General features: G+C 39.9%; 1 protein-coding gene across 2 annotated transcripts in view; it reads left to right on the plus strand.

Moving 5' to 3' along the window:
* KIAA1328 (KIAA1328 ortholog) overlaps positions 1 to 27,203 on the plus strand; it is a 173,756-nt gene that overhangs the window by 124,313 nt on the left and 22,240 nt on the right. For both annotated transcript variants that reach the window (XM_037373535.1, XM_037373536.1), the window contains 2 exons: positions 13,169 to 13,353; positions 20,306 to 20,414. In XM_037373535.1, coding sequence (XP_037229432.1) covers positions 13,169 to 13,353; positions 20,306 to 20,414 — 294 coding nt within the window. The remainder of the gene's footprint in view (positions 1 to 13,168; positions 13,354 to 20,305; positions 20,415 to 27,203) is intronic.

Below are 27,203 nucleotides of genomic sequence, written 5' to 3' on the forward strand. Positions count from 1 at the left end.
GGGCAGGACTAAGAACAAAAGCTATTGGTATTACAAAGTTAAGCAAGAAATCCTCTGTACCCTGCTGTTCTGGCCATGATCACAGCTGCACTAAGCTAAAACCCACTCCCCCACCCCTTTTGTGACCTTGGCTGCACTTCAGCAAATAGAGAATAGAAGCAAAAGGCAAACTCCAGTAAATATTAGATCTTGCCACTTGCAGATGTACAGGCGACATATAAAGATAACGGCACGCGTGCTCTCGCTTGCTCTCCAGCTCTCACTTTCACTGAAGTGGACTCTGTGTATTTGCCACTGACATAAAACTTTCCAGACTGTACTCATGCATTGAGCTGAACTCTGTGGCTTTGCATGGGTGCTGAGGCTTTGCAGAACTGCCCATTACATCTATAACAGTGCTAATTTTTGAGAGCCACGCAGAGAAAATTTTACATTCAGCCCAGCTGATTTGTTCTTCACACTGCTCCTGTGGTGAAGAGGATTGATTTTTGTGTTTCTTTTGATATTTGGCTTCCTTTCCTCTGGTACTCAGTGCTTCAGGCCCTAATCCTTTAACCTTGAATCTGAGCATCAAGGCTTCAGGAGGGATCAGGCCTTTTGATAGAGAGAGAACATCTTTTGTTGTACCAAATGGTTGGGAGTGGTATAAGGCAAGACATCTCTCCAGACAGTACCTATTTCTCTGTTGTCTTAAAAGACTATAAAAAGAGGGTGGGTTTAGTGGGGATTATAAATAATCTGGAGGAAGGTGGAGTATTAGGAGCAATAGAAAAGGGTTAATGACTTTTTCTTTAACATTTCACCAATAACCAATCTATCATGACAGATGTGTACTGGGTCGCCAAATGCTATAGTCTGACTTTGGGTAATGGTTCAAAGCTCAGTATGTCATGGAAATGGCAGCGTGGTCCCTGATGGAGCGGGGCAAAAAAAGCTTTTCAGCTTCTCAAAGGGCAGTATTTGTGGAAGCAGATGCTTGCTTGCCCTATCCAGCATAAAGAACAGTTCTGCGGGCAGCCGGGAGAGTTCGTACTGCTGGATTTTTATAGGATCATTAATTATATGTTATAAGGCAGCTAAGCATGGCATTCCTAACTCGATGAATTCCATTATGAATGGCCTTTTCATATTCTTCATCTCATTATATTAAATGCATGTGACCTGAAGTTTAGCTAAAGTTATTGTTCAGGTTAACTTTCATTTTGTGGTTGCCCTAGTTTTAGAAACAGTATGATCTTTAGATTTTATGGAGAGACAGTTTTTTTAATGCATGTTTTTGCAGCACTATTTTAGATTATTTCTTTGGGAACTAAGTAGGAACCTCTGTGAGGTGGCAGGGAAGGGATTTAGTCACTCCTTGACTTGCCTGGAGATTTCTGTACCCATGTTCCTGGATGACAACATCCAGTATACAGATTCAGCTGTCGACTCTCTGCCAATAATTCTTAAACTCTCTGCTCTGTTTCATCTACTCTTGCGTATATGACTGCCTCCCTGACACATAATCCTGCTTGTTTTGCCTTGATATCAATCCTAATCTGGCCAAAACAGAATTTACTTTTTCTCCTGAATCTGCCTTCACTTCTGATTTTGATAATGCCACATCCTCCCTGTCGCTCAGACTTGTAACCTTGGGGTCACTCTCCTCCATGTGCATCTGGGCTGCTGACAGCTACTGCAGCTTCCTTTTCCTTTGCAGCAAAAAACCATGCTTTCAGTGTGGCAACAGTTAAAACATCACCTCTTGCTCTAGTCTTTCATCTTGCACCTTTACTACCATAAAATCATCTTGTGTTGCTCATTATTCATTCCTCTCCTTTAAAATAAGTTTTCCAAATGTGTATATTGGCTACTTACTCAGATCTTGTCACCGTTGCTTCTCTGAAACCCTCCTTTGAAAGCGGGATGTCTACAGGATCAGTCTGTGGGGCTGTGCAGAAGCTCACAAAGCTGCTTATTTTCTCTGCCACCTTCTTTTCTTTACTCTTTCAGTTACATGAGACTTAGTGCTTTGTTGTGTGTTGCATGGACTTTCAGCCGTGTGCTCCTATCGCATTCTCTAATTTTTTGTGGCTTTTGGAACCACTCAGTCTTGTCATGCTGACTTCTGCCTGTGTCTGTTCTATGTCTTTCTTGTTTCAGATCCTACCTCTTTGAGCACTTTTTTTTTCCCCGAGCTTTTTCAAAGTTTTTTTCAGAGTTTAATTGGTGGGTTTTTTTCCTCCCCACCCTCAGTCCTAATTTGGTGAGTTTCAAACTAATGCATCTCTTTCCACTGACCACAAGGATGGTCTCTGCCTGGTAAGTCCACCTGGAATCTAAATCATACTCAAAAGATTTCATTGGTGACCTAGGGACAGAAGTCTTACAACTCAACTGCAGTGACAAATTCACTGTTCTGTGTAGAAGAGTTTGCTTATGTTTTCTAGCACGTACAAGATGAAACTTAAAAATATGCAAGTATCTTCAGACTTTGGCCAATAGCACCACGCTTTACCTCTTTGTGTAACTACGTGCCCTTCTGTCTGATCCATGTGTGATCAATCTTTTTTTTCCTTTTTAATTTTGTGCTCCTTTAATCTCTGTCTACATCTTGCATCCTTTTTGAGAAAATCATGTCTCTCAGAGATGGGCTAAATTTATATACTGGCGGTAGACTCCATAGGGCTGGGGCGGTTCGGCAACACAAATAATGCAAGCCTCTAAACCCACATCACATTCTCAGAGTAGCACTGGTGGCAACGGATCTGGGCAGACATTTCCAGTCTGGTTATAACAGACATGTGCAAAGGTAGACTTCCACGACCCAAGATCAATAGCGGCAGCTGTAGTATGGTAAGAATCACTTTTTTGCTGGACTACAAAAATCCATGGTATATTTTTCATGTTCAGTTTTCTAGGGGAAGGGAACTAGCAGCCAAGAGCCTAGGCAGAGCACACAGCTTTACTGCACACAGCCTTATGCCAGGATCTCTTCTTTCCATTGCTTCCCTTGGTATTGGACATCAGAGCATGCCAATAGGTGTCTTGCTGATACGTACCTCCTAGAAGGCAGTGGTTCCTGGATGGCTTCATTTCCATTGTCTCTTTATTTTCTGAATATGAGAGTACAAAAACATGTTAGATCTGTTCTGTAAGCACCCTGGTTGGGTCAATGTGCAGTGGTACTGTGACATCCATATAAATTCCGTGCACCAGAGGTCATCAGTATGGTGTTCTTTGTGGGGCCCAGGCCATGGTTTTGAGAGGTGTGTGCCATCAGTTAGGTGCCTTAACTCTGTATTGCACTTGCAATAAAGACCTGATTTTTCAGTCACTAGTCATCAAACATGCTTTATGAAATATATAACTTAAAGTAGATTCAAGGCAACGGCAGTGGCCAACAGTGATATTTGAAATCTTTCCCAAGTACTACTGTCCTGGTTTCAGCTGGGATGAAGTTAACTTTCTCCTTAGTGGCTGGTGCGGTGCTGTGTTTTGGCTCTGATGTGAGAACAGTGTTGATAAACACTGATGTTTGTGGTTGTTGCTGGGTAATGTTTATACAGGGCTGGAGGGGCACAAGAGACTGGGAGGGGACACAGCCAGGACAGCTGACCTGAACCAGCCAAAGGGGTGTCCCATACTATATGATGTCATGCAGAGTATATAAACTGGGAGAAGAAGAAGGAAGGGGGGGAACATCTGGCATTATGTCATTTGTTTTCTCAAGTAACCATTACGTGTGATGGAGCCTGGCTGTCCTGGAGATGGCTGGACACCTGCCTGCAATGGGAAGTGGTGAATGAATTCCTTGTGTTGCTCTGTTTGCGTGCACAGCTTTTCCTTTACCTGTTAAGCTATCTTTACCTCAACCCACAAGTTTTTTCACTTTTACTCTTCCAATCCTCTCCTCCATCCCACTGAGTGGGAAGTGACTGAGCAGCTGCCTGGGGCTTGGTTGCTGGCCAGGGTTAAACCATAGTAGCTACCTTGTCAAATCTACACCTGTTGGGTATGGTAATCCACTAATCTGAGTAAAGTCCAAAGTCTAACTTCTCTATTTACTTCTTTTTGGGTTATAAGATTTTTTTAAAAGCAGATCAATAAACAATCTCAGTGTTTTCATTTTACTAAGCAATATAATATAAATGAGTATTAGTGTAGTAGTAAATCATTAATATAATCCTTAATCATAGTGACCATGTCCTACAGATGTGATTTAATGGAAAAAAGGCTGATGAAGTGTAAAGATGCATCAGGAGGGGTGTTTCCAACAGAAATGGGATAGTATATGACACCATTTTAAAAGACCAGAGTATGAAAGCATTTAGGATGCCATGTACATTTATAGTTGCAGTTGTGGCTATATTCTAACATGTCATTGGTTTTGATCACTATAAAACAAGAATAAAAAACCACATCATGTTTATATTTGGCTGAGGAGCCAGTGTGATGCAAGGAAACACACTGGCATCATGTTAGAGCTATGCCTTGTACCTGAACTGAGCCTGTGCCAACACACTGAGCCTTTGATTGCTTTTTGGAATAAGAAAAGGATTAGTGTCTCCAGACTCACTGTTCCCAGGAATTGTAAGACTTCAACACTAACAGACCTGTATAACTGTAAAAACCAACAGTAATCTAGATTCAACCGTCATGTGGTAGAGACAAAAATTTTTAGAATAAGAGGACAGAACTTTCATGGAAAAAGATGGGTCCTGTAAGGGTGCTTCCATGTTGGTTTCAGTGGTAATGCTTCCTAATCACTAGAGAAATCAGTTTCAAGACAGCAGCCTTCAGAAGACCAGGAAAGAGAAAACCTCTAATTCTGTTTATATGGAATTTGATGGATTTATGAAAGGCTTTCCCTGCAGCGTGTTTCCTGATATCAGGGGAGCTGTCAGTGACTTGAAAGGTCATCTCAGGATCCTTAGGTGTGTATGTATTTGCCCAGGTTAGTGGTTATTAATTTTCATTGCTGTCAGTGTGAGAAGTTTGTAACTATATGTTCCTTTATTCCCTCACTTATAAACCCAGGATGATAATTCATCATGCCTGTATCCTGAGTATTGAAAGTCAGCACCTATCACATGCAACTTTGGCAATGAACGGAAGCAGCTCTAGATGTTATGTCTTTTATAACTCTTCTGTTCTCATATAGGCACTACAGGATCCTCCAAAACTCTGATTTTCTGTGCATGGGTACTGTTCATAATACTTGCACACAAGAGTGCAATCTTAAATATCTGGTGCTCTAATTAGGCATCTTTTCAAAAGATCTTGTTAGTAGGACACATTGGAAACCCCCTGAGTACCTACTTTCCAACTCTTGTTGTGTCACTTACGCTTAGCAAACAATTGCTCCCAGATGTGATCTATGGTCAGAAAAAGGGCTTTTGCAATTGCTTTTCATTTACTGAAGGCTCCTGTTGCCAACACCTATCAGTCTGTCTGGAAACTCCTACGGAGGAGAGACTGCTTATGTACTGATAGTGAAGGAAAACGTAAGGACTTTTGCACCAAGCACGTGTTCACCTGCACACACAGACTGATCTCTGCAGCAACAGCTCAGCCACAGCCTGTTTTGCAGTGCAGCCCATCTACTGTAAAGTCTTTTGTCCTAGGTGAGCCAAGTTGAGAAGGGATGATGCATTGTTGTTCTATGCCTTTATCACAAGCAAATTGCAATCTAATTTGGGGGATGTTTGTTCAGGAGATAGCTTACATATGGCATTTTAACGGACACCTTGTGAATGGGACTGGCTTTCAGACAGACAATAGTGAAGCTGGGTAAGGCACTAAGATAGGCATTCACTCTGCTGAGGAGCATGTGATTCTCCTTCTGAAGGAGAGTCTGACATGGCTTGATCTACTGGAGCAGTTTGGATTTAGTTCAAAAACTTTGTACTAAACAGGCTTTTGCATCATTCCTTATGGTACTTTCACGGTTGACAGCTAGGCAGGCTTTTCAGATATACAGATGCTGTTGTGAAGGATTGTTTTTATACCTGTGACTTGACATTTACATGACTTTCTTTTGTGAAGGCTGACAGCACTGCTTGCTGGAACGACAGCTGCTCTGCTCTGGCCTATAAGAAAGGCCAAACACACAATCACAGCATTTTGTCCTGCTAAAGCTTTGCCAGCCATTTCTCTATGACCATCTGAAAACCTTTATGCTGGAATTTTCTTTGGATTAAGAAAAAAAGAAAGAAAAGTAATCAGAGCTCATTTTGCTGTTTGTTAGGAAAACTAAGATGTATGGGAAAGGTGCTGGTAGGGAGCTGAAATATAGCTAACTTAAAGCAGAATGAGGACAGGGCTTCAAAGGGAAGGCATGAATATAATTTTAGGTGAAATTTAGCTTAGTACTTGCTACAAATGGACCTCTAACCGTGTGTACTAAGTGAAGTCCTGACTTCGTTGAAGATAAAGGCAGTATTCTGATTGATTCAATGAGGCCAGGGTTTCACCTATGGCTGGTATGATCTAATAGGTCATTGCTAATTAAGAGCATATGTGGCTTCAATTCTTGTTTGTGGAATTAAGTAACTGAGCCCCAGTCACTGTGGGAATGGGGAAGGAAGTGGTCTCTGAAAGAGTGGTCTGGAGAAGCTGTGCTGTGGATTACTATACCCTGGTACAGCTTGATGTATGGAAAAGTTTTTAGCATAGTGGCCAGTATAACTCCTACAAGATAAAAGTAAACCAAATGTAGTGAGCCCAAGAGAGACAGTTCAACAGGACAAAAAAAGATGCGAAAAAAACCCCAAACCAGCAAAAAACTGAACAGAGAAACCTGATACAGCCACAGACATTACTGGATTTGAGGGCACCGAACCTGAAGAGGACTAAGAGATGAAAGCTCTTGCATCGCTCCCCAGCAATATATTGTGTGCACAATAACATGTAGATTGTAGGAAATCACTGTCTATTTTCTGTGATGAAAAAATCTTTCATTACAAGTAGATCTGGTAATATTTGTATTTCAGTTCCAGGGCTCTTGTTGGCTGCTGAGGTGTTCTCCTGCCTGTCTGTGCCCGCCTGCCTTTTTCCTAGAAAAACTTGTGAGCAAGGAAATGCACTTGGTCCCAAAGATCATGGACCTGTTCAGGTGGGTCCAGGGGAGGGCCACAGACACCGTCAGAGCCTTGCAACGCCTCTCCTGCGAGGAAAGGCTCAGAGAGACGGGCTTCTTCAGCCTGCAGCAGGGAAGGCCCCGCGGAGACCTTACTGCGGCCTTTCGGCACTTCCAGGGGGCTCACAAGAAAGATGGCCGACGACTCGGTCAAAGGGCCTGCAGCCACACCACAGCGGGGACTGGCTTCAAACCAAACGAGGGGCGGCTCACGCTCCCTACAAGGAAGGCAACACGCTGCGACCAACCGGGAGGCAAAACGCTGCAACACGTTGCCCACAGAGGTGGGGCGCGCCCCGTCCCTGGAAACCTCCCAGGTCAGCCTGGACGGGGCTCTCAGAACCTCCTCTACTTGAGACGGCCCTGCCCCTTGCTGGCGGGTTGGGCCCGGCGACCTCTGAGGGTCCCTCCCAGCCCAACCCGACCCATTCGATGATTCTGTGATCTCAAAACTATAAATGAATATGCTCTCTGGAAAGGAAAGCAGCTGTTTCTTATTAACATGCGCTGGATCCCAGCGGTGTCATTAACATGCTGATGCATCTAACATAAGCCTCAAAATGCCAGATTTCATAATTGGGCCATGAAATCTCACTCTAGGCTTGAATATGGCTTTCAAGGTCTGTATTAGAATAGGATATTTTTCTTGCTTTTTGAAGGAGGGGAAAAATGTTAAGCTTAGTTTTACAAATGTTAGCTTAAAATTATGCTGATTTTTTCCAAGCACTTTGTGTTTCAATATGATAGGCTTTAGATTTTTAACAGCGTGTTTTTAAGGTTGCTGATCTGCTGACGTGAGCAGGTTGCTTTTGTTCCAAGGAATGGAAGGGTGGTGGCATTCAGGGATAAGAGATTGCCCTGAAATTTGTGCTGTGGTTCTCCTCCTTGCCTGCAACACTCTTACCTCCCTTCCAGGTCTACGCAGCTATGCTGTAGAGTTGCACACCCTACGCAAAGCAGTAGTGAGTGCACCCATCTCCTTTGTCTTTTCCATGTGCTGCTGTGCTGGCTTGTACATCTTGACATGTTTCCCCCTAGCTCCACTGGAAAGAAGGGGCAGAACTTGTCCCCTCAGAAGAGGACTCCAGGTTGTGGATGGAATTGTGCTAAGAAGGGGCCGTAAGTTCGACCTCTTGTCAGGGTTTTCCTCATGATTAGCTCTGAGCACACACACACGGTGTATGCACTAACTTCAGGTGTCTCCTTTTCTCAGTCAAGTATTTGGGAGTCGGTTCCAGTTCTCTTACACCTCTGCCTACCAGTTTGCTGTCCAGGGCCTCAGCTTTAGTCTGTTAGTTTCTTATCTTTGCCTTCCAGATTAGGGTATTCACACACACTTGACACGTTGTTGGAAAAAAAATCTTGGAAAGTCTGAGGCACTTGATAGTTGTGGAAGTCGGGGTTTACAAACAGTAACATGGTACACTTGAGAGGACTGAAAAATCTGTGGTTTTTCAGGAGACCACTATTGTTGCTTCCTAGGTCCACTTGTTCCAGCTCTACAGTCCTTCTTTTCTCCCCCTAAATATTTTTTATTTTCTCTGCAGACAACTGACTTCCCAGGCAGTCTCACTTTGGAACTGATGCTTTTCAAAAGTGTGGTTTGATAACTTGTTTTAAAGTGATATAAATTTAGACCCCTGCTGAAAGGAAGATCTCATGATACATTGACACCACCTTCTTTGTCCCAGCACATGTGATACTGCTGCTTTGTACCGAGCTGTCTCTGGAAGCTGATCTGGCTGAAAGCTCCCAGCCAAAGTGGCGGAGGGGAAGCAATTTTCAGCCTGTTTGTCAAACTGCATCTGAAATGGCAATAGAGGTTCCAGCTACAAAAACGTATTGCTTGGGTTGTCTACTTATCACCAGTTTTGCATCATTAAGTGTTATGCATTCTTGGCCTGATATAGTTGCAGCAGATTGCACACATGAACTGTTAATTATTTTATTTTTAAAACAGAAATTGTGGAACAGGAAAATAACATTCCAACATGTTTGCTTTCAGAGCTAACCTACCATGGCAATCTGTTAGTTTGATAATAGTTAAATTCCCAAGCCCTTGCCTCAACAGGGTGCAGTACGGTACCATTAAGGCAGCCATCTGTTGAACATATATACTGGAGGCATGAATTGCCTCACATTTTTGGTTTCTGACTGGTTATAATGTAGTCAGGTTCTCTGGATGCCACTGATCTGCAGTGAAAAACGCATGGAAAGATCAGAGTTTGGTGAAAGGTGAGCATCCAAATTTGGGACCGATGACTGGGAACCCGTCAGGTGAGTGCTAGGTATGGAGCACAGAAGATATGAAACCTCATGGATGTACACATGTTGATAGTAAATGCTACTCTGTGGCAAACTGCTTGAATTGCTTAGTGATTCAGTAGATCTGTAAAACTCCATTTGCAGACCAAGGCTACCATTATGTTGGATTGATTCGTCAGGATGCGCAGCTAAAAGAAGTTAAATTCTATCAGAGTTTTCTTGCTTTAATTTAAAAATGAATTTAGTTGCCTCTAAATGGACATTTGTTTTAGTATCTTGAAGAACTGACTTTCCTCTATTAAAGCAGAATAATGTATCTATATGGTGCCCTAACTTGAACAGTACATAAAGATTAGTAAATAAGACCCCATTAAAAATACTTATAATGTAAGTAACATGGGTCCCAATAGCCTTTCTAATGTCCATTAATGCTTATTCTGAGGATCAGAGCTCATTTTACTGAGCCATTTAGTCAAACCGTGTGATTATTTAGAAAGTTAATTCATGCATACTAAAATCTAGCTTAAGTAATGCAGAGGGTAGGAGGTAAAACTCTATGGAGACGATAGTCCTTTTTGTTATTTAATGATCAGCCATAATTAACTTGCAAATTTGAAATAATTAGAACAAATTAAAGGTATTTAACTTTGCCTCCCTAAAGAAAAATTCAAATTGCACCAAATGCAGCTTTAAATTATTCAAGTCTCAGAGGTCTGTGCTGGGTTTTTTTACAACGCCTTTTCTATGATGAGAATACCAATCTGCTTTTTGTCAGAAAGCATCCTATCAAGTAATTGTTCTTTGTGTCTAATAAATGACAGCTATTCTTCTTTGTAAAAGTATTTCAGTCTCTGAAGACTACATCAGCATTTCCATGGCATTTTAATTCAATAAAACAAAAGGTTAATGTTTTTCTACTTTTTAAGGAATGCAAATACTAGCAGTATTCAATGGGTCCTTTATGACATTTAAAATTTGCCATTCACACTCAGCAGGGATATCGCGATACGAGGCTCAGGCGAAATGGAAAAAACATTCAAGGTGTATTTTCCTTTGTTGGTAATGTACTTTGATATTGATAAGGAGGCAGCAGTGCTGAGAATCACTTCGTTTTGTGGTGATGCTACTCTACAACTCCTGCCTTAGTATGTAGGTTAGGTAAGTTATTAAGGTCTTTATTTAGACAGTTGTCTTTGTTGTGTAGTTTCAGGGAATAGCACAAGAAATTCATTGGATATTGTGGTGCCCTGCAGGAAGTCCTACTAACTACGCTGCATTTGAGTGATACGATGGATTGCTGGATTTGAAAATAGGGAAGGACCTGTTTTGTCACTTAATCTCTCTAGGCATATGTAACTGATCCCTTTGGACCATATGTTACTTCTAAATTTTCCAGGTTGCAATAGTGACATAATTGATTTTACTAATTATTCCACAGGTGAATGAATACCTATGTTCTGAAATAGATATCCCCCACCACCACCTCCCCTTATGTTTTATTTGTTTAATTTTCATACATTGTTAATTATTGAATTTTTGTATCTCTCTGCATAATTCCTTTCCCTCTTTGGTGTGCACACCTCTCAGATTAAGTGTTTGTCATTTTAACATTGGACTCCATCCTTACTTAAGCAAAAATTTAGTGTGAGCTTTCTTTTATTAAATACTAAAGAACCTGGCTCTAATTAATTGTTTAGTGAGCTCTAAATACAAATACACTTGCTATTCTTATTTCCCCATAAATTAGCTTCTTTAACTTCTTATTGGTGTCTCTTTCTGTTAGAATTACCTTTACCATAGCATTACTTAAACCAAAACTCGGTATTCTAGAGGTAACCAACAATGTAAAAGGTACTGCAGTGAACTAGTCAAGTAATCGCCTCTTCATCTGCAAGCCAAAGGTAACTGTCCTCACAGAAGAAATGAAGGTTGTAATTAAATGTACTTTACAAACTCTGAAAGCATCCCAATAATGACAGCCTCAGTGTTTTTCAGTGCTGTTAATCATGCAAGTACAGGCAAATGGAATCTCAAGTCCTGTATTATCAGAGGAATCTGGTCAAGTGGTACACCTTCAAGCCTCTTTAAACAGTTATTAGGATCCGATCCCACCTCTTGCTGTACTCTGGGTTGCAGGAATTAGTAGGCTAATAATTTCATATAATTCAAATAAGATACTAATTTAGTCCACCATAAATTTTAATAACACTTTGCAATATTATTAGTGACCACAAAGTCTGAAGTAAACGGATGTTATTCAAAGAAGTGCTATCCAGCACTTCAGCCAGTTATTACAGGTCATAAGCCATTATATAGTGTTCTGTATTAATAATACAAGAGTCATACTAATTGTCCAACAGGCACAGTGGGCCCTATTAAACAATGGCTTATGCAGCACATTGATGTAGAACTTTTAATTTAGCTATCATTTTCTGATGGGAATGTCAGGTAGCTGCTTTTTTCTCAAATTGCAGTAGCTTCCGTAGTGTAAGCTTTCAAATGAGCAATTCTTGTGAGTCAGCCTCCATAAAGCTGTATTTCAAATAACAGAAACTCAGTGGTAGCCCTTGTAAAGTTGGTGTTTAAACAGGAGAAAGATGTGTTTAATCTTCTGTTAACTTAGGAAAGCTATATTCACTCTCAGGATTGAAAATGTAGCCATATAATCTTGGTATGAATTGTATTCCTTCATGTGGATAAACCAAAGATTTTTTAAATGGTTTTAATTGCTTTTTAGAACAGTGATGAGACTAATGACGTATACATGTGGGGAATCTCATTTACAGCACTAGTTGTTTCCAGACAGCAGAATCTGAAAGTGATAGGTTGTCTTTACTGAGAGAAAGATGGTTCTCCATAGCCTCCTTTCTTTCCAAAATGTATTGTGATTGCCTGTGTCTGCAGAGACTGAAGCCATGCTTGTTCGATGTCACCAGATTTGCATCCTGGCTGTATCTCTGCAGTGTTTATGATCTTATGCTGAAGTGCATCTTGAACTAAAATGGTTCTGGTTAGCTTTCTCTTTTCTTGATCTACTCAAACTGCTGCATTTGCTGCACCAGATACTCTCCCACCAGTTTGCTCATACATTCTTTATTCTGCTTACAAGTACCTCTGTTCATTCATCTCGCCTCTTTTGTCTCAGCTCCTCTTATCCCTTTTCTTCTCGAATCAATGTATCACCACCCCTGCAGGTATTTAAAAGTTGTGCAGATGTGGTGCTTAGGGACATGGTTTAGTGGTGGGCTTGGCAGCGTTAGGTTAACAGTTGGCATTGATGATCTTAAAGGTCCTTCCCAAACTAAACAATTCTATGATTCTATGGTCTGCTTTCCTTCTGCAAACCACGACTCCCATTTTCTCTTCACATAATCTTCTCTGTTTCCCCTGTCCTAGCAAAGTGAGAATTTTTTACATTACTCTTTGTTCCACTGTGCTGGACAAAGTACTTTGTGTATCTTCATTCCACTTATCCTGTCCTACCTAACCACTCAGGAAATTCAGGACCTAATGCTTTAGGGAATGTGCCAAATGCCAGACAACTCCAAATATAATTGTCAGAGTGCTGCCAGCTGCTGATAACCAAAGACTTGTGATAAAGTAGGTTGGTAACTCTTCAATCCTTAGGCATCCTGCTTTCAGACATTGAAAATGGATTCAACAAAAGCTCAACCGACAGCCTGGCAGTTATGCTTTGGAGAGTGAAAGTGGGGAAGAGGGCTGGGTGCAGTGTTGAAAGGGCTGAATGCATCACGTAATAGCACAATCTTTCTTTCCTCCCAGTGTACCGCTGTTGAAACATAAAGATTATTTTCCAAGGACATCTCCAGTGAGCAAAACCTCCAGAACACCAGGGAACAGTGGTGGAAGCAGTTCTGGGAAGAAAATAGTTGGTTTTGGTGGAGACGTGGAAGATGGGCAAACCCTTCTGATGCAAACCAAGAGGGAAGGCACCAAGTCAAGGAAAGGTAAGGGGAAGCATACTACATTGCAGGGCCATGAGTGTGCTAATGGCATTTAGAAATTGTATGTGTGTTCAAGAGCGTATCAGTAAAATGCAGTATTAGAGGGAGAGGACTGCAGTTGCTTAAAGCAACCCAAGGGAAGGTAGCTATGTTTAAAATAATAGAAAGCATAGAAAACCTTGTAAATAACAAGTGATCTTCTTGGCTGGTGTTCCTGATGGAAGGGAAAAAATAGCCCTTTAATCTCAAAAAGCTACTTCAACAATTCTTTTTCCTTTCCCAGCAAGCAGAGAGAATAAGTGCAGTGGGGCTTGCTTTTGAAATGTAATCTTCTTCACATTCTTCTCCTCCCCAGGTAATGGCTCCACCATCACAACCTGCTATTTTGCCACACAGGGATGTCTGTATGGCTAGAATCTACTAGCTGAGTAGCTCCACTTAAGGAGCAGAGAAGCAGTCTTTCTTAGGAAGAGAAAGGGTTGGGAACAAAAGCAGCTTGGATGTTTCACTGCTGAACCTTGAACATAATCCTTGGTTCAATTATGAGCTAGCTTTTTTTTTTGTTTTAACTTGTCAGCCAGTTTGCCTTATATGTCAGCATAAAAATAAAGAAAATGGCAAAACGAGAAGAAATGTGGTGCAGTTTTCAAAGGAACAAATAACTTGTGTTATTGGTTAAGACTGTACCAACATTAAAAAGCAGTCCCTGTGCAGAAACTTTCAAAAGGGTATCATCAGCCTGGACCCAAAGAGTGGCTGAGGTTAATCTTTTCCAAGGCACAGCTACAAAAGTTGGAAGCCTGTAAAGGGCTTGTGTCCAAAAAAATCAATTTCTAATTTGAAACAAAATCATTTTTGACTAACAGGGGTTCAGGACCCATTACTTTTGCTGTATAGTCTGCTGACATTTCACACTTTCTGTTGTGCACAATGAATCCTAATAGTCATTTTATAACATTGCTACACCAATCAATTTAAGCAAGAGAAAGCCGTTACAATTCTGCAAAGTTTCAGGGGCAATTTTCACTGATGGTTTTCTTTTACCTTTTTTTCAGCTATCATTATTTTTTTCTTCTCTTTCCTTCTTCCTTCTCCCCCCTCCTGCCATATACTGTAGTGATGAAATTGAGATTTTTCGCAGTTGGATGATGGGTTTTGTGCCTTGTGTAGGGATAGTCCCCAAAAAGTAATTTATTTTCCATAGATTCAGGGGAAAAAATCCAACCTGCCCTCTTCTTCCTTCATTCATTTTATTTTGTAGTACTTAAGAGATGTTACAAGCTGTGCTTGGCTATTGCACATAGCAAAGAAGCTGCAACCTATGCTGATTTAGTGATTGTAGTGGTCAGCATAATGTCTGAAGATGGGGTATCTTTTGCAAACACTTACTGGGATTGCTAGCTTTGAAAATGTAGAGCTGCATGGCAAAATTTAACTTATAAACATTGGTACTTGCTGTGGTACCAGATAAAATTCAGAGAAATGCTTTCAAGCTGTGGAACAACCTCAGGTCTATTACTAATTTGAATGACTTGTTTATCGCAAGGCAAATTACCTAGCACTAATCACTGAAGCTGAAGTCTTCTTTATTTAGTACCTTTTTAATTGGCTGCCCTCTGTTATATGTTTGGACTCCTTTAACAAGCATACATACATACTTGTAAAGCATTTTTTCCATCTTTGGGGATCACCAGGCCACAATGTCAAGTTTCTTATTTCTAGTTAGCTCCGGACTTAGTCATCTCTGTCCTTGCTTCTGCTGGATCTTTCTGTCTGTTGCTGACCTGGGATTTCTGCTTCAGGATTTAGTTTATTAGGAGGCAATTATGTAACATCTCACAAAAATAAAATGAGGGATGCTAACATTGTTTTCTGTGGTAAAATTTGTGAAAATACAGTACTTGCCTTACTGCGTCAGAGTGCTGAGCTAGCAAGCCTGGTGGTCTGTCTTGGACAGTGGTCAGTATCTGTTGTGTCAGTATGTAGTGAACTCTGCTGCAGTGCATGAGATGACATCCTGAAGTGTGAAACTATGTCATATAGCTGCGAACCTTAATGTGGCCTTTTGGTCAGAAAACTGCAGTGCTGAAAACTGTGTATGGAAACATGTCCACTGAAAACTTCTTGACAGTCAGATGTTAACCTGTTTCTACAGAGGTCTATTTTTCTCATGCCTTGATCTGTGTTGTCTATTTAAATAGTATGTTCAGGATGGGGATTCTCTCCAAGCACACCTAGCAGTGCCAGTGCTGATGTGAGTCTCTGGGGTCACAGTATTATCTCTGGTATTATATGGGTGTATCTGCAGGATGGTTCAACTCATGACAGTATCTCTCCACAGAAACATAGGCAGTTTTACCAGATTTTGGTGGTGCCCTGTTCAACAGCCTTTGTCATCTTAGATTTGTTTTGTTTTGTTTTGTTTGGGAAGATAAAGTGATGAATCAGGAAAACATTCCCACGCTGGAATGGTGGAAGGCTTTACTGCCCACAGGGCTGCTCACTTACTGTGAGTGCAGTGTATTTGGAAAGGGTAGTTTCCTAATAAACCCACTTTTCATTTCTCCTCGCATGTGTTTATTAATGGGGAGAAGAGCATTGTTAACCTGGTCCCAACAGCTTGTGGAGTGAAAGGGGCTCCTCTGCTCTCTTTTCAGGGTAGAAGCTTACTGGAACAGCTTAGGCAATCAGCTTTTACTCTGTCACTGTTGCTTTTTGTCTCCCACTTCTGTTGGCTCCTTAATTTTTATTCCTGTGCTTTAGCAGGTGTTTGTGTCTTGTAGACAAACTTTTTTAGTTTTACCAGCAAAACTTTAAGCAGACGAAGCAATCCTCAATGCTTTGATCTTTTCAGCAGTAAATTGTTTTTATTGGGTGTCACCAGCAGCTATGTCAATTTGTACTAAAATCTAACAACTTGTCTAGTTAAAAAGCACTGGAGTACAGAAATGTGTTTCTCTTCCTTTCTGCCTTGGAAAATTTTGCTTTGGGGCTGGGAAACTAAACTAGATTTTATCCACTGCATTCTGCAATATTGGGCACTTTACTTCTCTACGTTTCTGTTTAAAGTCCTCCTATTCCCACCCTTCCTGAAACATCTCTGCATTGAAGCAAAGAAATAACAGTTTTTCCCTTTTGTATCTCTTCGGGGGCCATAGCATCTGCATAATATTGTATAGCACACATAGCTTTCATTTCCATATGTAACAGAAAAAGGCAGAGAAGGCAAATTATTTTAGCTCATAGAATCTGTACTTTTCTACGGGCAGATTTTTCTGTATAGTGTTTGGTTTTCTAATGTAGCTTCTTAGGGATTCAGGATCTGGAACTTCTTCCCTTGAGGGCAGACTCTTCCCTACAATCGAATAGAGCAATTAGTTAATATTAGTGAAGCACTTTGAAGATGTGAAGTACTATATAAATGTTAAGTATTATGAATATTAGTATTATTCAATTCATAAAGGTTTCTTTCATGATTATCAACCTAGATTTCCCTTTGCGTGCTTTCATCCCATTACTGCTTGAACCAGCATCAGCTGTATTTGTTCATCCTTAGTGTTTACACTTTCAAAATGTAGACTGCTGTATTTCCCCACTTTCTTCATGTTTTAGTTGTCTGTTTCTCAAACAGAAATATACAGCTATTTGAATTTTCTCAAATGAGTCCTTAATCTGCTTTACATCATTCTTATACCGAGTTAACTAAATTGAAAATAGTATTCTCAACATTACCATTTAGAGGACATCTATAATTGCTTTGAGGGTAGCTTGCCTTGAAAGCTTGCATCTAGTTTGTTCTTTGCTGTTCTTCGCTACTACAGGTTCTCTGCATTGGTGTCAGGATGTATATTATCCCACTATATATGAGCGTTTGTTGTTTGTTGTCGTTTTTGGGTTTTGTTTTTTTTTTCCAAAGGTGAATGTGTCTATTCTTTTTCCTTGTTTCTTGCTTCTGTAGATCATCTGCAAGGTCTCCAGTCTCATACTGTCTTCCAACACCTGCAAATCTAATTAATTTGCTGTCATTTGTATCACCCCAGTTCTCTATGACTTTTCATAAATAATTACCAGTCACTTCATAAATTCATTAACTAATTCCCTTTAGCCCTGAAATATATATCCTTCAGACTAAAGAATTTGTATCTTTTTTTTTTTTTATCCCCCTGATAATTTCTTTTCATCAGCTTTATATAGGCAGGTATTATACATCAACCTGTTCTTCATTATCTCCTGCTTGCCAATATTCCTTTTCTTTATTTTTTTGCATAGTATATTTTAAAATTATTAGTAGCTTGGCCATTTTAAGATAGTTATTGATTTAGTTGTCTTCATTTGTTCATAGACCTGCTTGCTCTTTGGTGTTTCTTTTCTGTCCATCAACCTGCATGCCTTTTTCAAGATGCATTTTTAAATATTATTTCATTTAGATACGCGCTTATTGAGGATTTCTTGCTAGCCCTGTTTTATGTCTGTGCAGCGTAACAGCCTCAGTATATTCCTACTTAGTTCTATTTCTTGTTTTCCATTTTTAGCCTTGGTAATATTTTCAAACTTGGGTCTTTGAACAGTCCCCTTGAGGCTGTATTGGCCACTTCAGAGTCCATACATTTTCTTTTTCAAAGAAATACATCTACTTTGCTATGAATGTAGTATGTTGACAGTGTGCCAGCCTTTTCTGGTATTAGGAATTGAAAATATTCTCCCGTGCTCACCAGGTTTTTATTACTTTGGTATTAGTTTCTTAAAATCCAGCTGCCTCATTCCACTGTCACGTGAAATGATTTCTAAATATCTCTTAATCATAAAGCCAAAAATCTAAGCAAGAGGCTTCCAGTCTTTATATGCGTACCCACTCTTCTGATCATGGATTGGCACATTATCAAGTTACCAGGGTCACACAGTCAACATATATCCCTGTGATATTTCTAAGAGTTCCTTCACTGGTAATTAACTCTTTGTCAGGTGAGATTTTTTTCATTGCATGGTAGTGAAGCACAATGCATTATAGCAGGGTGATAAGAACCCTGGTTGTTTGTTTTTATGTTTGGGTTTTTTTTTTGCCTCCGTAGAATATGCCTTAAAACATGTGGGTTTATTATATTGTATATACTTGTTTACATCTTAAATCAGTGCAGTATTTTAAATAGTCTTAATACCTTGAACACCTGTAAATTTTGCACTGAAGGTGGAATTACAGCCTTCTTGTGTTTCTTCATGTTTCAGCATGGATGGTAGGTAATGTTGCTGTTCACAGAGCTAGAAATATTTAGGCATGACAGAATTACTTAAAGAGCTAACACTGATTTGGCTTTGCTGAGACCTGTAGTTTTCCCTGTACTTACTGTTTAGTTAAGTGATGCTGGTTGGACAGAACTGATTGGTCAAGGTTAAAAAAGTCCAGATCCACAGACTTTTGTGTTGTAGATGAGATTACTCCTAATTTGCATATTCCACTTAGCTCAGACTACCTGTATGCAAGTTGTCTAACTAAATCCTATCTGTAAAATCCAGTTCTCAGGTGGGTGGGTGAAAAGTGGAAGACAGGTGGAAAATTGGCTGGACCACCAGCCTCAAAGCGTTGTCATCTGTCCAGCTAGCAGCCAGTTGCTAGCTGTTAACTGCTTAACATTAACAGCCTGGACAGCAGGACAGGATGCACCTTCAACACGTTTGCAGACAACACCAGCTGGGGAAGCAGTCAGCATGCTGGAGTCAAGGGACCCTAACAGGTTGGGAAAAAGGTTTGACAGAAGCCTCTTTAGGTTCAACAAAGGGCAATGGCAGTTCCTTTACCTGGCTTGGTTAACCTCATTAACCTTGGTTAACAGAACCAATAGGACAACCTTGAAAACAGTTTCACCAGAAAAGAACTGAGTGTTCTGCTGAACAGCAGGCTGAATACGAGTCAGCAATGTGCCTGTGTGATAGGGTAACTAAACCTCATGCTGCGCTATAATAGCAAAAGTGTGGTCATCAGGCTGATGAAGTGACACTTTCCCTCTGATCAGCTATGGTGAGACTGTATCTGTAGAGTGCTGTGTCTGGTCTGGGGCTTCACAGGGGAAGAGGAACGCTGACAAACCATAGGAAGTCCAGCAGAGATCAACCAGGGCAGTCAGGCAGCTGGTGCATATGACCTACTGGGGGAGGCTGAGAAAGATGAGTGTGTTCAGCCTTAAGAAGGTACGATTTAGCACGGATCTTTGTGCTTGCTTCAGCTACCTAAGGGAGAGGCTGTAGAGAAGAGGGAAGGAGACTATTCTTGGAAGTCATCAGCACCAGAGCAAGAGACCGTGGGAAGAAGTTACAACTCAGGGAATTCTGATTAACTATAAAGAAAACATTTTTCACTGTGGAGGTAGTCAAACACTGTAATCAGTGTAGTTGCCCGGAGAGCTTGTTTCACTATCAGTGGAGACGTTCAAAACCTAACTGGAAAAGTGCCTTAAACCTGATCCTGTTGTCCCTGCTTTGAATGGAGGATTGGACTACATGACCTCCAGACTTCACCTTTCCACCTAGATTATTTTGTATTTCAAGAGTTACGGGGGGCGGGGAGTGGAGAAGGAATGGACTAAGAGTTCTATTTTATTGAAACTAAAATACTGTTATGTGGGTATTTACACTTGGAAAGCTAACATCTTGTAGCATGTCATGAGAGCTGATTCCTGTGGACCACTATAAGAATTGGTAATGGTGCAAGTCTGTCAAACTTTGGGCAGTAGGATGGAGGCTGTAGAGTGTGACTTACTCTACAGATTTGATTCTGTGTGATCCTGAAATGCATGCCATGCACGGTACTGCCAGCTGATGAGTTACTTGATCACTGTTTGTATATATGGAACTCCAGAACTGTTGCAACTTTTAGTCCCAGCATTCTGTACTAATGCAGTATCACAAAACATCTGTCCAAAACTTACTACTCTCTGATGTCTGGCTTGTGTTCATTCCACAGGGATGACTTCAGGACCTAGGAAGGATGCAGCCACATCTCCTGGGCTGATAGGCAGCAGCAAAGAGCTTGCAACCACAGCCACATCACCAACTCAGCATAATACTTCATGGTAAGCCACTAGGTAATCTCTGATTTAAGATTCTGCAGACACAACCATCAAATTCTCCTAGATGCAGGGAAGTGGCTGAACTTCTATGATATTTCATGTTAGCACGAGCTGGATAATATAAACTAAAAATTGCCATATCCTTTTGACATTTATAGTAAGTCTTACATTGCTTGCTAGAATAAGAAAAGCAGGAATATGCCAAGTTCTAACATTTTAATTTTACTTAGGTTTTGAAACTAAGTATTTTATGTTCCGTGTCCTGACACATTAAATATGTTTATAAATAATTTGAATTTTTTATTCAGGTGTTAACCTCTGTTAGGTTTTAAATCCACTTGAAAATTTTAATCCCCTTGTATTTGCCTCCACTCCCATATTTTGTCAAATGGCATTTCTTTTAAAATGTTTTGTATCAGAGTTATTTTATGTTTAATGACAAACAACACATGAAATCGGCAATTCCTGATTATACTGTATATCTGCACCAAACGCACTGAAAAAACAGCATTATCACTGCTGCTTCAGTGAAGAAACAGAAGACAGCATTGTTGTTACACTAACGAGTCTAAAAGCAACTTTCCTTCTTTAGGCAGGATTACAATTCTAGTGGTAGGTGCCTAGAAAAACAGCATACAATCCTTGCTTTTCTTTATCATAACCCACATTTTCTCATCATATAATCTTTAAGCAACAAAAAAAATGCAGATGAAAATGTGAATTTGCTGTATTTTACACCACTAGTTAGATGAGTTTGTGCACCAGGATGACAAGAACATACAACTGTTCATAAGAAGAGTTAAAGGTTTCTCAGAGAATGAGAGGGCTTGAATCAGATTTAATCTTCTTTTGGCCCAGTGGACTAGGAAAATGTATGCTTGATATCATCCCTGTATTCTTGGCAGCAGCTGGCAGTTTATTTCTATCTTCTGAGAGAACTTGTGATATATAATAGGTGAAAAACCACTATCGATATTGACAAATTTGTACTTACTTGCTATGGTAACACTTTTTTTTTCTTCTGAAGGAAGGGATGATAATTCTGGGAGGATTTGAGAACTGAGATAGATTGGGCTCTATTTCCCACAAGTAACTGTATGTTTAAACAAAGAGAAACCACAAGACTATCCAAGCATTTCTCTTAGAAGCACGGGTTACTTTTGCAAGCTGGTAATATCATCAGATAAAGCGTACATAAAGATACTGCTTGATACCATCTAATAGTGATAAGTTGAGATTCCATTCAAGCACTGAGGAGTAGGTATAATTATTCACATCATACAACAACTGCTCAGAAAAAGGAATTTTATTCAAGAGGATTGACGGTCCATTCTTTTCTAAAGAGGGGAGTAAATATTTGTTGAAATACGCTGTTAGAAATCATATCAGATAAAGTGATCAGTAAAAGGAGTCTGATTAGCTGTCATCCTTTGAGGTTTATTTTACCAGTTGTTGACAGATTTTGAAAAATCCTGTATTTCTGGGGTGCACTTTCCCATACTTCCTCGCTTGCTTTCTCTCTGTTGGTGCTGTAAGTATAATTGTCCAGTTTAAGCGGCCATGTTGTGCTTTCCCTTACTCATGGCCTTCTACTAATTGAAAATGGTAAATGGACAAGTATTTCTGTGGAGACCTAGAGCTGATCCTATCCTTCATCAAAAAACTTGCTTGGGTAGCAGGTCAGTCTCAATTTATCACTGAATGGTTATAAGCTTAGACTGCAGGTTTAACTAACTAAATTAATCAATATAGAGAATTATTGCTGCTTTTGTGCCACTAAAGTTAGGGTTTGTCAGCATGTTTGTTATAATCTGTGATTTGGGGGGGTTAACAGCTTAACCACAACAGTTGGCACGGGCCTGAAACTTCCAGCACAAAGCCCTAGCCTAAGAGGAAATTTATTTATTCGGCAGTACGTGTAAACCTAATTACTTTTGACTATTTAAATTTATAGGACTAGATTCAACTCATGTTTTTGCCAGCTTTAACTAGCACAAACCCTGGCATCCGGCAGTAACAGCAATGGAAAGCCTGCCAGGGAGAAGGTGTTGGAAAGCGACAGAAGCTCCCTGCCAGCACGAGGCATGAGGGTGCTAGCGCAGCTTCTGGGGAGGGCTGGCTGGATAAGCAGGCATGGCAGGTAGAAGATGCGTTGGCTTGATAGCCTGTCTTGGCAGGGCTCAGCTGGAGGCCTCGGTGTGTTACGGCTGCCTCCTGCTTGAGGAAGAATCGCTGCAGTGCTACTTCCTTCTCTCTGTTGGAATGAATCATGTCTGGGACAAGAAATAAATGTCCCAAGAAGGTGAAGGTGTGTGCTTTGACAGCCTTAGTGATAGATCTGTGGAAGGATCAGACTTGCAGAGTGAATGTGCACAAGGTGGTTTCAGTGATATCTCTGACAGAAAAATAGCATTCCTTTATCTGGCGTCCTGAGTTGGACTAATAGTGGATTTGCTTGCCCATCATGCTTGTATTCATGCCTGTCGCTGCTTTTCATGCTACAGCCAAGCATTGCGTGTTTAGTTAACCAGTATTCTTTAGCCAAGTGTCTACACCTGCGTAAGCCCCTTGAAATTATGTTCGCTGCAGGTCTGGAAAGCTTTTCTACTCCATGTGCTTATTTACCTAGACTAAAGCCAGTATATTTGGAAAAATGCACAGACAAGGTTGGGGCTGGGCAAGTTTGGAAGAGGAATTTTATCCCTTTCCCCTAAAGCATAGTTCCTGTGACTACCTTAAACATTACCTTTTCAATGGCCAAGGAAATCTTCTGGTTTTTATAACTGTTGTTTCCCTAAAAGAAGGACTCCTGGTTTTGGCTGTGAGCTGGAAAGGAGCTTTAAAGGCGGGTAGTGGCATTTCTATGCTTTCATTTAGTGATGAAGTTTTTACAAAAACTAGATCTTACCTTAGGTATAATCAGGTACTCATCTCAGCAAAACAAGTGTTGGGTTTGGATTGGAAAACGGAAGTGAAACTGCTCTAAATTAACGTATTAAGCTATTCATTTAAAAAAAAAAAAATGTGGTAAATTGTGCTTTGTGAAAGACCGTTTAATTTGATTGCAGCCCTGGTGCAATTGTCAGGCTCTCCCCATGCAGAAACAGTTGTAGTGTCGAGTTTGGCACAGTAAGACCTATAACACTGCAGATAATCAAGCACTTAAAAAGACACAGGCAAAGGTTGTTCTGTTCACCATGGAAACAGATAATTCTCCTGTAATATTTTTCACTTTGGGCATCTAAGAAGTGAATTTAAGAACAGTTAGGTAAATTAAGGGATTGAGTGATAGCCTGGGATTTCAGCATTAAGCTTATGTTTTCTTGTTGCAGTTTTAAATCAGAGTTTTAATGCTAGCTGAATGCATTGTCTTGGAGTGAAGTTTCTTAGAGCCATTAAAATAAGTGATTTAGAAGTTCCTGCAATATGAATGCTATATTTGAGCTATATTGCTATCTGTTAGACTGCAGTGGCCTGTTGAAGTTCTTATAAACAGATTGTATTGTGTAAATTTGTGTTTAGGGACATTTTAAAAACAAAACTGTTTACCCAATTGCCCAGCACATCTCAGGTGAATGTGTATTCAGGGACTTTTAAGCAAATTAATATCTGATGTAAAATATAATGTGCAGAGTTGTATACTTAATAATGCACACTGGAATAGTCTAGAGTAGATCTGTTATGCTGAGTGTTAGGAAATATGACAGTGATGAGATTTTAGCTTTTGCCTTACTTATGCAGTAGTTGCCTTTCAGATCTGTTCATGCTGGATGCTTAAATACGGTTCTGCTCTTAAGAGGACACTATGAAGTTTCTTCTACTGTAGAGCATAAGCAAGGACTGCCAAAGAAATAGTGTGTGGGTTTTTTGTTTTGTTTTGTTTTTTTGGTTTTTTTTCTTAGGATTAGGCATCATTCAGGATTCCAAAGGAGGACAAGGAGAAAACGATTAGAAGTCTGTTTGGAGTTGGGTGGTGAGTTAGGTACCGTATGTGGTAGGAGACACAAGTTTTGCCTACTCCCCGAGAAAGCCAGCAGCACAAAAAGTCCCATGTAGTTCCATATGCAAGTGATAAAACCAGACGTTGGCAAATTAATCTCTCTTATTCACAGTGTAGGTTGTTAATTGTTCTCTCTGCTGGCTGTCGATACAATGTGAAATTTTCATTCCCCATTCAAGATGGAAAAAGTTGTGGCTGAAAATGTTAACATTTGCATTTTTATTTGTTGATTTATTTAAAGGACAGCCTCTCTTACAGCAATCCATCACTCAGTGACACCCCAAATATGAATAATGTATTGTAGACTTGCGGTTACAATGTGTAATAAGTGCCAGAGACAGTAGAAGAATGTTAACTATGTTGCAAATGTAATATTTATCGACTCATGGTTTATTGCTTTCGAGGTTCAATAATACTGACCATAGGACATTAATATCACTTATCTTGATTTTAGTTGGGCAGCTCTGTATGTAGAAATAACCCATTTATCTCATACTTACAAAATAAATGTGAATTTTACAGCGCTTTGTGAGAAGTGCATTGTAAGTTTCTTTGCTTAGTGTTCACAATTCTCCTTTTCTGCCTTCTCATTTACTTGTATCTGACATTGATCCCACTCCAATTGCCTGACCCAGATGGTAAGCACCTCAGTACTCTCCTACAGGCTTTATTTACTGGCTGCATGATGATCTTGTGCCTCTGGTGGTGTTTGGACCAGGTCTCTCTTGCTGTTAAAGACCAGTATGAAAAGAGGCTTAGACAGTTTTCTAGTGCTTCTGCCTGAAACTACAATGGCTGAGATGCTAAAGCAGAGAGAACTTCTCTTTTGGAAAGACATGCTTAGCAAGTCTAAGTCCTCTTTCTTTAGAATCACAGGTATCAGAAGTAACAGTTTAATTAGGTCAACAGTTGTTATTATAGGCATTTATTTACAAAGAGATTTTTAATCAATGAATAAGAATACATCACAGCATTTTTGGAAGATTAGGATTCAAAATTCAGTAGTTTAAAAAACCAAAAATTTCTTGATAATCTGCGTAAGAAAAGAATTTACAATAAAGCTATACTACAGTAACAGATCAATCAGTAGTAATCATTCCTATCTTCAGATAGGAATTTGCTTGAAAACTTGCTCGAGAGTTTTGCTTCAGCAACTGGTACAGGCTGGGCAAACACTACTCCTTATCTACGCTATTAGGTTATGACCAGTAAAAGCTTTGAAGTCTCAGGGGTGAAATGCAGATGTGAACCCAGGTCTGGGATCAACCCCAAATGTAATAGTGGGAGAGTTCAAGCTTATGCTGAAATCAGATTTCACCTGTGAAGCCTGGCTCTTGGGGAAACTTGGAATCGGGTTCAGCCATGAAAATGATAAGCCTTGATTATATTTCACGTTGTAGACGTCAAGTAAATTTTGAAGTGACATTCTGTATTTATGTCTGAGGTTATAAAATTTAACACATCATCAGCTTCTTTTTCTTTACTGTATGTAACAGGAACGCCTATTTGTGTCAGAGCAGTCTACCTAATAGCTGCTTTGCAATAACAGTTTTGGTGTGTCCGTTGCTGACAATGAAAATCATATTGGGGAATTCTGACTTGCAGTGCAAAAGGATTAATGTTAATTAGCAACTGTTGGCTGTAATTGTCACCCTCATTAAAATGCAGAATTATGTATTTCTTAGTTATAAATAACCTTTCTAATTGTACTTGATGTATGCCAGTTTAATCAAAAAGTACACTTGCAAACAGGCAGGTATTTGCATTAATCTAGCACTGGATCTTTGAGTCCTTTTTGATCGTCTTTTATTCCAGACTTGACTAGTTGGGGGAGGTCTATTCCAGCTACATATCCTTCACACATTCTTTTTTTTTTTTTTTTTTTTTTTGAGCTCTGTAGATCTGACAGGATTTTGTATTAAAATGAGGGAAAACGTGTTTTGGGAATATTCAGTGCAACAGAAAACGTGTCAAATTTTGAAGTAGTTGGCAAGGTTTCCATCATTCAGTGGTCTGACAATAACTTGATTATAGTTCGAAAGTAATAATAAAGCAAAAGAAAATAGAGTACAAATCTTATTATGAAGCTGACTTAACTCTTTTTGTAATTTTCATTGTTATCTTAATTACTTTTTTACAGCCCCCCACCCTGTGTTTTTGCAGATTCTCAAATACCATGTTAAATCTTAAGTGAATATTGGCTGATTGGATGTGATTCCTGTTTGCACTTGTAATCACAGCAATGAAAACTTAATCTCAAAATATTGTTTTTAATTTAAAAAAAAAAAAAAAATCAGGTTCCTTCTGTGCTTTGCTTTACTCCATTGTTAAAAAGCCTGATTTGACTGTCTTCTCTTCCTCCACTGATACTCTGAGTGCTCTGTGTTCTAGCTTTTAAATGTAATGTTTTCTTGGTATTACTGTAATGGCAATTTCTACATAGCTTAGCAAATTAAGACCAGTCTTGGTTCCTGTCTTCATGGTTCTCCAAGGAACAGTTCTGCATAGTTCTCTTCCTAGCACTGTAGTCACTTATCTGTTCCTTCTCTTTCAGAGGAGTTTCCTCTTGGGTTTTTTTGTTTGGTTATTTTTGAGGAATTGATTAAGATATACAGAATAACTGCATCTTACTTTAAGAAGACATTCTTCCAAAAGATGGCTCTGTCATACTCCCACCACATTGCTTATATGATAATATATTCCCCTTTTTCTCTCTCCTTCACCTGCCTGGACTCTTTAGGCTGTAAACTCTTCAGGGCAGGATCATATCACAGTACATCTCCGTGCTTGGT

The sequence above is a fragment of the Falco rusticolus genome, chromosome Z (assembly GCF_015220075.1).
Source record: "Falco rusticolus isolate bFalRus1 chromosome Z, bFalRus1.pri, whole genome shotgun sequence".
Lineage (NCBI taxonomy): Eukaryota > Metazoa > Chordata > Aves > Falconiformes > Falconidae > Falco > Falco rusticolus.